The sequence below is a fragment of the Myxocyprinus asiaticus genome, chromosome 34 (assembly GCF_019703515.2).
Source record: "Myxocyprinus asiaticus isolate MX2 ecotype Aquarium Trade chromosome 34, UBuf_Myxa_2, whole genome shotgun sequence".
NCBI lineage: Eukaryota > Metazoa > Chordata > Actinopteri > Cypriniformes > Catostomidae > Myxocyprinus > Myxocyprinus asiaticus.
This window is the reverse complement of record NC_059377.1, coordinates 22,635,777-22,647,831: the sequence shown is the minus strand read 5'-3', so window position 1 is coordinate 22,647,831 and position 12,055 is coordinate 22,635,777. Positions and strand designations below refer to the sequence as shown.

At 37.5% G+C, this 12,055-nt stretch overlaps 1 protein-coding gene across 3 annotated transcripts in view; it reads left to right on the top strand.

Annotated features, from left to right (window-relative positions):
- LOC127425320 (collagen alpha-1(XVI) chain-like) overlaps nt 1-12,055 on the top strand; it is a 99,592-nt gene that overhangs the window by 67,095 nt on the left and 20,442 nt on the right. For 2 of the 3 annotated variants that reach the window (XM_051671169.1, XM_051671168.1), the window contains 10 exons: nt 2,709-2,765; nt 3,287-3,328; nt 4,910-4,981; nt 6,018-6,071; nt 8,595-8,636; nt 10,280-10,396; nt 10,567-10,608; nt 10,832-10,909; nt 11,116-11,160; nt 11,711-11,755. In XM_051671169.1, the coding sequence (XP_051527129.1) occupies nt 2,709-2,765; nt 3,287-3,328; nt 4,910-4,981; nt 6,018-6,071; nt 8,595-8,636; nt 10,280-10,396; nt 10,567-10,608; nt 10,832-10,909; nt 11,116-11,160; nt 11,711-11,755 (594 nt within the window). The remainder of the gene's footprint in view (nt 1-2,708; nt 2,766-3,286; nt 3,329-4,909; nt 4,982-6,017; nt 6,072-8,594; nt 8,637-10,279; nt 10,397-10,566; nt 10,609-10,831; nt 10,910-11,115; nt 11,161-11,710; nt 11,756-12,055) is intronic. The other variant, XM_051671170.1, reaches the window with a different exon arrangement.

Sequence of the window (12,055 nt, the reverse complement as noted above, 5' to 3'; positions counted from 1 at the left end):
TCAAATACTTGTTTGCCTCAAAAAGAAGTTTGTAGTGTTGTGATTTGCCTCAGGGATGGTTGCCCTTACAAAAAATCTAGAGTTCTTGGAAACTAGCCACAAATATGCCGCAAATTTACCACTAATTATTTTCACTTGGCAAATGAGCTTTTTGTGGCAAATTTGCCTTGAACTCTTGATTTTTGTATGGGTGGTTTGGTTCATGGCTTACTACTCTTTTATGAAGGATTTTTATGAAAAGTCTATGGGAAAAATTAATGGGGAAAAATACTTCCGGAACCCAGATGGCTAAGTAAGTGGGCGGGCACTGTTGCATTCTGCAGAGACTGACGTTAGCGCGTTGCTAAGCTACAAAGCGGGGCACCTTTCTGGAATCGACATGATGCCTAATAATTATAAAAATACATAGCACACACTAATAGTGGGTACAATAGTTGTTTTATAATTTGATTGAATTATTGTTGATAGTTTTTTGCTATCGATGAAATATAAGTATATTTGTGATCAACGTTTCTCTTGCTTTGTCTGCTATCTTGGAATTTTTTTTTACTGAGCTCATCACAATGTTTTGCCTTCTCCACAAAGGACATAAGTGATGCTTCCTTAGAATTTGGCCAAAGCGATATATCTAAGGAGACAGCATAATTAAGTTGCCTATATTTTGGAACAGTCCTCAAAATGCTGCCTACGGAGGCAGCTCAATGTGTTTTGGAGTTTGTGTCGGTGTTTGTGTGTGTGGAGGGAAGGAAGAATAGGAGGAGTAGTGTTTAGAGGGACCGGCTGTTCGGACAGTGATGTGTCCACCCTGGAGACACAAACAGAGGTGTGGGAAGTCTGACAGAAGAGTCTGACAATCCTGAAAAAGTAAAAAAAAAAAAAAAGCCCTCGAGCTGAAACAGAGCTATTAATTGGTGAATATAACAGCTGTCATCTGTAATCTGCCATCACAGAGTATCAAAGAGAAAGAAAGTGAGAGTGAGGGAGATGAGAAAGAGAGAGCTCGAAAGTAAAGCCCTGGAAATGCCTCATTCTTTAATGTCCTCTGTTGTCTCCCAGACAAATTTTTCTAAACACAGAGGAAAGTGGCAGCTGATATCAAATGATGCATATTCCTCCAAAGTGTGATGAAGTGCTCTGTCATTCCAGTTGAGTGCCAGGGAGGAATTCTAGAGCAGATCCTATTGTAATCCATGTCACATTATGTTGTGACATACGGTAGCATTACTTGTGATTTGCATGTTGGGAATGTTTTGTGGTGACTGATATTGTACATACTTAAGTTTAGGGATTTGAACAAACCCCTAAACCTACGTTTTATATTTTTGGAATGTAATCCCACACCGTTTGTGCTTTGGACATGTGTGCTCAGATTTGAGAAAAAATTGGTGAAAAAAATCCAAACCATATTTTGGTATTATTATATATCATGTAGTACATTTACATGCACTTAAAGTTCGATTTCAGATGGACTAAAACAGTAATTCATCCTTTTAAAATGTCATTTAAATGCTTTAGTTCGACCCCGCAAAAATTGCACTGGCACAATTTCAGTTGGACTAAAGTGTAACAGACCTACTGTTGACAATGCGATTGTAGCTTGGCTTTGTGCAGCATGTACAGTATACCTATTAATTGGACCACAGTTTCCATGCTCGAAAGTCGAAGGTGACATGTTACATGTATTTAACCCGAAAGTCAAATGCAACCCAAACAAGTTAGAGGTATCATTGCGAACAGAAGGAACATACAATCACTGAGCACTTTATTAAGAACACTATGGTCCTAATAAAGTTCCCGACGTGATCTTTTGCTGTTGTAGTCCATCCACCTCAAAGTTCGATGTGTTGTGCATTCTGAGATGCTATTCTGCTCACTATAATTGTACAGAGTGGTTATCTGAGTTACCGTAGCCTTTCTGTCAGCTTGAACCAGTATGGCCATTCTCTGTTGACCTCTCTCATCAACAATGCATTTTCGGCCACATATCTTCTGCTCACTGGATGTGTTTTATTTTTGGCACCATTCTGAGTAAACTCTAGAGACCGGAGATCAGCAATTACAGAAATACTCATATCAGCCCATCTGGCACCAACAAATCATGCCACGGTCAAAATCACTGAGATCACATTTTTCCCCATTCTGATGGTTGATGAAAGTAACTGAAGCTCCTGACCTGTATCTGATGATTGTATGCATTGTACTGCTGCCACACGATTGGCTGATTAGATAATCGCATGAATAAATAGCTGTACAGGTGTTCCTAATAAACTGCTCAGTGAGTGTATATTGTTGATGGATGAGGAGACAGTATTCTTTTGTTTGGTTTTGCATGCTAATGTGACACATAAGGTCAACTGGAAAACATCTACATCACTTACTCAGCTGATGTCCTTTCTTCAAATATTCGATTACGTATTATGTTATGTATTGGACAGACAGATGAAGACTAGCTTGACTACGCAAAAACCTGCTGTAGCTTGATTATAACTCTGCATGTTAATATGCTAATAGAGACATGGGCCAGTAGGTGGACCAGAAAGCAAACCCCTAGCAACCACCAATAACACCTTAGCAACCTCATAGCAACACCGCTTAGCACAAACAACTTAGCATCATTGCAGCATGTTTTGCACAGGCAAACAGCAATCACAAATCACTACTCAGAACCATCAATGTGACCAAAGTGTTTGTTTTTTTGTGTGTCATAGGGTGAACCAGGAGAGTGCAACTGTCTGCATTATACATTTCCAGGAACTGGCGGGCCTGTGAGCTCATGCTTTATTTCATTGGTTTTTAATCAGGAGAACATTAACACACACTCACACATGCTCACTCAAAGTATGTAGGATAATACATACATCCTAGGTATAGTTCACCCATATATATATATATATATATATATATATATATATATATATATATATATATATATATAAACATTATGTCATCATTTATTCACCTTCATGTTGTTCTAAACTTTCTTCCCTTGAGCACAAAAGATGTTAGGCTGTATGTTAGTCTCAGGCACCATTCACTTTCATTGCAGCTTTTTTTCATACAGTACAAGTGAATGGTAACTTAACCTTTCATTGTGCAAAACATCCCCTTTTATGTTCAAGCCATCTGGGTTTGAAACAACATGAGGGTGAATAAATAATGACAGCATTTTCATTTTTGGGTGAACTATCACTTTAAATGTACTGACTTGACTGAAATAAATGTGATGTTGTTCATTGTAGACCTGATGTAATTTGAAGTGCTGAATTTGATTACTCATGTCTTGCAGGGTGTCCCAGGTGGTGAGAACAGGTTGCAGCCTGGTCCTCAGGTGTGGCTTTCTATTTCACTCTCTATCTCTCCCTGAAACCCCCCCACTCCCCACCTCTATCTCTCCCTTACTTTCTCACTTTCTCTGACTCATCATGCAGTTAGAGGGAATTACGTGTTCACTGGTGCAGAAGAAACTCTGCTTACACTGACTTTGAATGTGCCTCATTCAATCAGAATTTAAAGTCGGAACTATCTGTTATGTAGTACACTTTTGTTAACACAGCCACAGCTTAGCCACACTGAAAGTTCAAAAATTGTGAATCAATGTAAAAACAATGTGATTTAAGCATTGATTCCAACAGAATCTCCAATATTATCGGCAAAAGGTTTTTAAAGGCTTATAACTGACATCACAATCTTGGCTTGCCTGCATATCAGTGATTGGCTTCCACCGTGCATATAAAGTGTTAAAAATGAGCTTGTGGGTTCCTTCCGTTTCCTCGCACGGCTGTAATATACTGCATGCGAGTGTCAATAATGCACATAAGGGTTGAAAACATGCACTCAAGTTCTTCATGTTTCCTTACGCGGATGTAAAATAATGCGCACGCGATTGTTAATTATGCGCTCATATTTATGGCATTAAAATGAACTCATCTACATAAGGTTGGAATTTTTTTACTTTTTTAACATTTGCTTTGTACTGCTGAAAATAGCAAAATCCGCCCCACATGAACCTGTTGCTCAGCTCCAACCCGGTCTCATGAAATGTCATAATAATAATACGAGTTGGCTCGTACAAAAACGTGTGACTTTTACTCCCATAGAGAAAAATAAATGAACCAACGAACGATGTTGTTAAGATTTTTTCATAAATTTAACCCTTAACCCAAACCTAAACCTAACCATAAATTTAATAGGAAAATAACTTTTGTGTACCATGGAAGAAAGAAAACATCGGCGTTTGGAATGAGACGAGGGGAGCGTATTACACATTGACATACATCAGTCGTTTGTATTGCATAGCCAAAATAAATATGGAATGAGTAACCAAATCTGCTCAAAGATGTTTTCTTTCTTAAAATAAAGTGTCTGATAGGTGTGAAATTCTGTTTTTGGATTGGTTGGTCTAAAAATTGTACCTTTTCGTACAAGCCAGGTGAAATGACGTCTTTTGATTTTGCCATCTCAAAATGTTAAGGATTCATCAGAATTATTAAGAGTTCTTATGAGACTACGTTTTGAGCACCCATAGCAGAGCAATTTCTAGGCATAGGCGAACTTGGCGGTCGCCCTTACCCATAGGGAATAAGTTGAAAAGTCCTGCTCATCTCCGCGCCAGTGGACACGTATGGTTAGATAACAAATACATGCTATATACAGTATATATATACGTGTGTGTGTATATATATATATATATATATATATATATATATATACAGCCTTTGTTTGCATCTCTGCATACTGTAAACTTAGTACTATGACATTGTACAACAGCAAATTGATTTACTCTTACAAAATGACTAATTCAGAACTGAAAGAGGGGTTTAGGAATAATCCTGACTCTAAATGATCCTGACTTATTTAATAATTCCTTCAATTTATTTTTGCTAATTTCAATGTGCTTAATGTGTCTCAGGGGCCTCCTGGACCACCAGGCCCTCCTGGTCCTCCAGGTCCCCAGGGGTTCAATGGAATTCCAGGCCCACAAGTGAGTATGGAAAAAAAAAAAACAATTGCATTGGCATCAGGGTGAATCCTCCGCTCTGTTTGTCTGTTCCTCTTCTGGCCCTCTCTCTTTCTGGGGCTTCTATGGTATTTGGGGAGGGAGCTGCATGGGTAACTATGGGCTTCAGCCAAAGCTTATTTAAATGCACCAATAATGTTACGATTTCTGTAAAAGTTCTCTATTCACTCAGTAATTTTATAAAAAATACATTTTAATGTAGCAAATAATGCTAAATAGTTAAAATGACCATTTAAATTTTAAATAAATGCAATGTCACATTAAATGTACTGATTCACAGCATGTTAAATATGCACTGTAATGTAATTTGTAAATGGCCGTGATGTTAAAAAAATGCACTGTTAAAATTTGCACTAATGCTTTAAAGGGGCTTCTGGGAATTTTGGTTAGTGCGGTGGGATGTGCTTTTTAAATGCTTCTGCTTTTTTAAAAGTTAATTTAAAGTAAACATAGACGTAAATCTAAAGCCTTAATGTATAGCAAAAATGTTGTGCAAAATATTAATTAAATGTAATGTAAATGTAATACCTTAATTAAATTAGTGGTTGGGGATCATGCTGCTTTTTCTATTTAAAAACCATGCAGAGCTCACTGTGAGGTCATTTTCATAAATATTTATCAGTTATGTTTTAAGTATTAGCCCAGCTGGGCAATCAAAATGTGAAAGTTAAATTAGTCCGATACCTACAGCAAAACCATAATCAATATCATCACAATAATGAACACCAATTTGAACAAAAACTACTACTTCTGTAAGATCTCACCATGAGCACTGTGTGGTCTTTAACCTGGTATTGTGTTGATTTCCCAAGCCTCAGAAGAACTGAAATTAAAAACTAGACAGAGAAAGGCAAGAAAATGTAAATGTCTCCTCCGAGCTGGAACACAAACCAGGAGAGGGTCCAGGGCTTTGGCTACTTTCCCTCTGCCCCGCTGGAGATGGAGGTGTCCAGAATGTGGCCACAGGCTAAACCAATTCAACCTCAGTTCCTTCTTACAGGGTATCCCTGGCAATGATGGCCTACCAGGGAAACCGGGTCCACCCGGCCAAGCAGTGAGTAACCAGACAGGGGGAGGAGATATAGTGGCGTTCAATAGCTTTATTATCTAATCAGATAGTAAGGAGTCTGATTGGTCGACATCTGTAATAGAAGGAGAGCAGTCTGTTTCTTTGAATCCACTTGAGGAAATAAACTGTGCAGAGACACAGAGCTTGCTAGAGCTGATTCACAATGTCAATAGAATTGAACCATCAGCTATTTTTTTATAATAGAAAAAGAAACCAGTAAGCATTTGTTAGCATCTAGTTCAGCACACTGTGAGATGCTTCTGTTGCTGTGTGTCCTTCATGGACGCCGAAGGTCCCATTACCCTTTCAATGTTAACTCACAGTCTCTGAGGCTTTGTGTAATGGTAAACACTGCCATTGTGTTGAGTTTCGGTTAGGGCAACCATTATTGTGAGTGATGTGTGGTACTGAAACAGCCATTAGATCTTTGGTTGAGAGCAGGATTTTAGCATTAATGGCCCTGCCTCTCTGCATGCATATTTTCTCAGCTGGCCAGAGGCCCATCCTTCAGTCAGAGCTCAGGCCTTGCAGCCTGCTGTGGAAATTTGGCTGGACTTCAGTCCCAGCACTGCTCCACTTCTATCAACAGATTCCAACCATCAAGTTCTTCCAGAGCACAATCAGATAATCTGCATCTGAACCGTGTTATCCGTTTAACTCTCCGTTTGCCAACCTCATAGCAACAGATCGAGCTAATCCCAAAGCTACAGTTTAGTAAAGTTATAGTCCATCATCATTTACTGACCATTCCAATGCCGTATGACTTTCTTTCTTCCGTGGAACACAAAAGGAGATATTTTGAAGAATTTACTGATCGCTCTTTTCCATGCAATTGCAATTAATGGGGACTGTAGCTTTTAAACATCACAAAGGACACAAAAGCACTATAAAAGTTTCAAAAAGGTGGTAAATTCACCTTGTACGCTTTATTGCATGTCGTCTGAAGTCATATGATAGCTTTGTGTTATTCACCAATAATATCAGTCAACCGATTAATTAAGAAGATCCGACTGACAAGAACGAATCATTCACAAATTGGACATCACTTCTACTCTCATGAACTCTTATGAATGTGGCAAGGAAATTTAGGACAGATGTCAAGATTTTCATTGAATAATGACTGAAATGGTTAATTCTGTTCCTCACTAAAAGCTATTAAATAGCTTGAGAAGGCTTGGGATATAGATCGTGAGTGATATGGGCCACTTTTATGATACTTTTAAAGTGTTTTAGATTTTTTTTGTTTTGTTTTTGAAGGTTGAAAGATACCCATTCATTGTAACTGCATGGGAAAATATAAAACGTTACATTGTTTTGGAACAACATGATGGTCTTAGAGCCATATACCAAATAATTAAATGAAAAATGTAAATAATTTAATATTTATTAAATAAAAGTATTAAATAACATTTAAAGCTGAGATGGTTCTTTGCAAAAGTAAAATTGCTAAACTAAAGAGCTTATTCAGAAACAAAATAAACCCATGACACTGTTACATATTAAACCAGTAATTGCGGTAGTTTGGATTAAAACAATAATTACAGTAACTTGGAACAATACAATGCGTGGATGGCATAAGGTGGAGTGTATTTCTCTCAATAGGAGAGGTCTCATAATGAACCACTTCACGATAGCAGGAGATGATGTACATGAAGTACATTAAAATCTGCCCACTGAACGCTCATGCCACCTGTAAGAGCATCTGAGGACCACTCTCATCCTCTGCCAAGCTCTCAGATTCAACTCTAGTTAGCAAAATATTTCAGTCCCCTATGCCAAACGAAAAAGGGCTATGTGGACCAAGTGCACATAATATACTGGACTGAGTTAAAGTGGGATTTGAGTTGAATTCCTCAATCAGATGTCTCAAATTACTCTGGGGTTTTATTACATACTCTACATGTATTGGATTCCTTAACAATCTGAGGTGCGTTGTGAGTGTTGCGCATTGGCATGCCATTGGCAATTCTAGTGAACCAATGTGTTTTTTGTCCTTCTGAAAGTCTTTTGTGCTCTGAAATTATTGCTTTTTTAAAGTGGGGTGTGAAAATAACATCTTATCTGAACTGTAAATGACAAACTACAGTAATATTGTATATTCATTTACATGTTTAGAAATGCAATTAGTCAGTAAACTGTTCTGAAATGACAGCTTAATAAATGGCAGTAGTGTAGTGTGTAATAAATTGTTCATCTCATTAATTTGTTTTCAGAGTATAGGATTTTGGGAATAATTTCACGAAAAATGGGTCCCCTATTAAAATAATGTGATTTTTGTTATTAATGTTATAATGAGATCATAAGTATGTGCCATGTCTTCATTTCTGAGCAATGCTTTAATAAATAGAACATCAAGTGTACTGTATTGCTTTGGTCTTAAGCTACTATAGCCACTCTGTGTTCTTAACTTCTTATTATAATTATTTATGCAGTTGTTGTGATATGAAATAGCTTTTTTTGATACAGTCACCATGTCTTACTCATGTATCTGTTTCCTCCATACCACAGCCTATTGTTGCTCTGCCTCAGGATGAATCCTTCCCTGGCAAGGTAAGGAAACCATAACCTTCAGTCTAACACTTACTTAGCTGTATTAACTGACAGATGTTTTCCATCTGTCCATTAGTGTGCATGTGCAACTAAACAGCTGCATTCTCTGTGTAAAGAAATGCACACATTACAATCTGTTTCATGCCATGAATAACTGCAAATGTTCTAAGATTTTTGTTTTTTATTTTTATAACCTGCCTATCCAAACACATGTACATGTGCATGTACATTACCAAGACATCTGTGCAATGTGTGTGTTTTCATCTGGAATAGCATTGAATCATGTGCTACATGTGCTAAATTGCATAGAATACATTTATGATGTTTTGAAAGAGACTTAGAATGTATGTGATTCTGTTTTTTTATACTTGTATATGTTTATCAGATTTTTGTACACAAATAAGTCACTTAAAATAGAATTTCATGCTTTCCAGATAAAATGCTCTTTCATGGAAAATCTCAAATTAACCATGGTTTTATTATAATAATACTTAAGAAACCGTGACTGCACCAGCCATGTTTTTTTTTTTTTTTGTGGAAACCATGGTTTTAAAAAGCATGTTTTTGATACCATAGTTCGCGTACCACAAATTAACCATTCAATTTGTCTATAAAGGATAGTTTTACCTGTTACCTGTTACAGTGGTACAAATACCACTGGTAAACATACCTACTACTTATTTGTTTTTATTTTACAACCATGGTCAATTTTTGCAAAATACTGGAGTTTATATGGTGTTACTACATGATACATAGTTTAACTATGGTTACCGTAGTAAAAGCATGGTTCATGGTTCATTAAGTGTAGAAATTTGGAACAAGCATTGATTCATAAACCTATTTTGCAATCCAAGATTAGTTTTGCTAATCTGGATTTGAAACTTTCTGTACGCATTCCTTCTGAATTCCTGCTCTTTCAAAATACCTTTGGGAGAACTGTGTTTAGTTTTAACTAAATATACTGTTCATGGGGTGTGTTTTTAATTTTTTTCGATTATGCATCTTCCTCAGTCTGTCTGTACCTTGTTAATATCAAAAGCAATGCATGCTGATTACTGTAGACTATATTTGCAGACAGGTGCTTTGTGTTTTTATTATAGTGCTTGCAAGGCAGCACTGTATTGATTTTCCTTAAACATTCTGATTAGGGACTAAACCACTAGCTTTAATACTTAGGGTATTAAACTTTAGCTAAACATACAGACCATTCATGCTTTGCTTTGTAGACAATTTCAGCCTTAGTTGTGCTATTTTTAGTTTTTACAAACTTTATACTTTTTATAGTAATTTAAGTTTGAAGAATACCCATTGACATTAACATTTGCATATTGTATTGTGATTGGTCCTCTTTCTTACATCTATTTGCATACTGGATTGTGGTTGATTGTCTATACCCTGCAGATAGCCATTTATAGCCACCTTTATACTACACAGAGACTATGTGTCATGACAACTGCAAATCAGCACTGATGTTGCATCTTAATGTTATGCAAAATCAGTACCTAAACTTCAGTACCTAATCTAAACTTACCATTGCTGCCTTTCAAGCACTGGTGTTCGCTTTAAGAAAAGCAAAAGTAGTTTGCATGCTCCTTGCAGTGTGTGTAGACATGTGTTTCTGACATGTGTATGCTTCACTGTAGGAGGGGTGTGGGGAATGCTCAAAGGGACTACCAGGTGTGCCCGGAATGGTTGGCGCTAAGGGCGAGAAGGGAGATCAGGGCAAACCTGCCGCTGAGACCTTAGAAGGATGCGAGGGGGTAAGAGGGATGAAAGAGGGATGATTGTGACTGTTTTGTGCTTTCTTTTTCATTTGCTATTGAAATGCTACAGTGCACTGTATTCAATAGTTTTGCACATTCTAAAACATACAGTGCTGTTAGAATGCACACAGATTTGTAAATGTGTATATCTGTGGTCACTCTCATAGTGTCAAGAGAAGCTGCAGAGAGAGCAAACACCAAGTGGGCCTGTAAGTATGTGGATCAGTTGATCAATACTTTTGTTGCAAACCGACCCTTTCTTCACATATACGGCTTTGTTCAGATACAAGAAATACGATTCTTTCTTGTATCTGACAAGCAAAATAGATTTAAATTGCATGGTGTGAGCAAAGCCTAAGAGTCCTTATTTCAGTTTCCCCTCACTTGTGCATTTCTTTATTGTAGCACCTCACATCTGTTCAATCTTTTTAGACTGGTAACAGTGGTCAGTGTGTCGGTCCTCCAGGGATGCCAGGTTTCCCAGGGACCCCAGGGGACAAAGGAGAGCCGGTGAGAGAGACAATAACGACATACTCCAATTTTCTTTTGTAACAAAGTTTATATCTTGCTGTCTACTGCTTACATAGGCAGCTGCCTTCTAAAGCAAAATGTACCTTTTTCATTTAAAAATCTAATAAACAAGCAATAAAATATACTGTATATTATAACATAAAAATCTGTTATTAAAAATGATCATCGGCTGTGTTTCATTACAGGGTCCTAGGGGTGAGCGAGGACCTCCTGGACTTCTCGGAAACCCGGTAAGTTTGCACTTTCCACGTTTTTCCTCAGATCCCCTCCTAAGAGGACATGACCGGCCAGATTCCCTTTTTTACCCTCTCTTTTTAGAAACTGAGACTAAACTTGACCTCAGATGGCTTTTAAAGTGCAGTACGCATCATATAGTTATAAACCAATGCTTGTCCCCTGTTTTAGAAGTGAAACACATGGTGGATTGTTCTGCCTAACTTGATTTAGTTATTAGCATTTAGGTTCAGTGCATTCTATTAGGGGAAAAAAACAAAGTAAAAGGCACCCCATTAATATTTGTTGTGAGGTTAGAGAGCCCCCTACAGGTATGCTTCAGAACTGAAGAAAACCTTCCAGGGTCCCAAACCTAACCTAACCTAATTTTGAGAGGGAAATGAGATTTAATGCTTTGTGTGCCAACTGGAGTTGGTTCTTATTATAGACTGTAGTTCTTTACAGAGCTGTATTAATATTATTTGTTTGGTTTCAGCTTGTTTTTGTTCCTTTTGTTAATTAAAAAGGAATGTTTCAAAGTGTTCTCTTATTTCTGGTCTTCCACAGGGCAATATTGGTTTCCCTGGTCCTCCTGGACCCTCTGGACTGCCTGTAAGTCCAAACACACCAACTCATCCATGCCAATGCTGCCAGACATGTGTTATACACAGGGGGATTGGTTTAGTGTTGGGGGAAGACAAATTCTGGTTTTCATAGTTAGTTACCCATTCATTGTTATGATAAAAACCGGGATACAGATCCAATACATTTAGATGTTTTTATAATGAAAAACATCCAAAAAAGCAGTTTTGAGAACAACATTATAGACAGTTGCCGTTTAAGTGCAGCTCATGTTAGTTTCCCTATCAGGTTCATAGGAGGAAGCTCTGAATGCTGCTGTATTAAAGCATT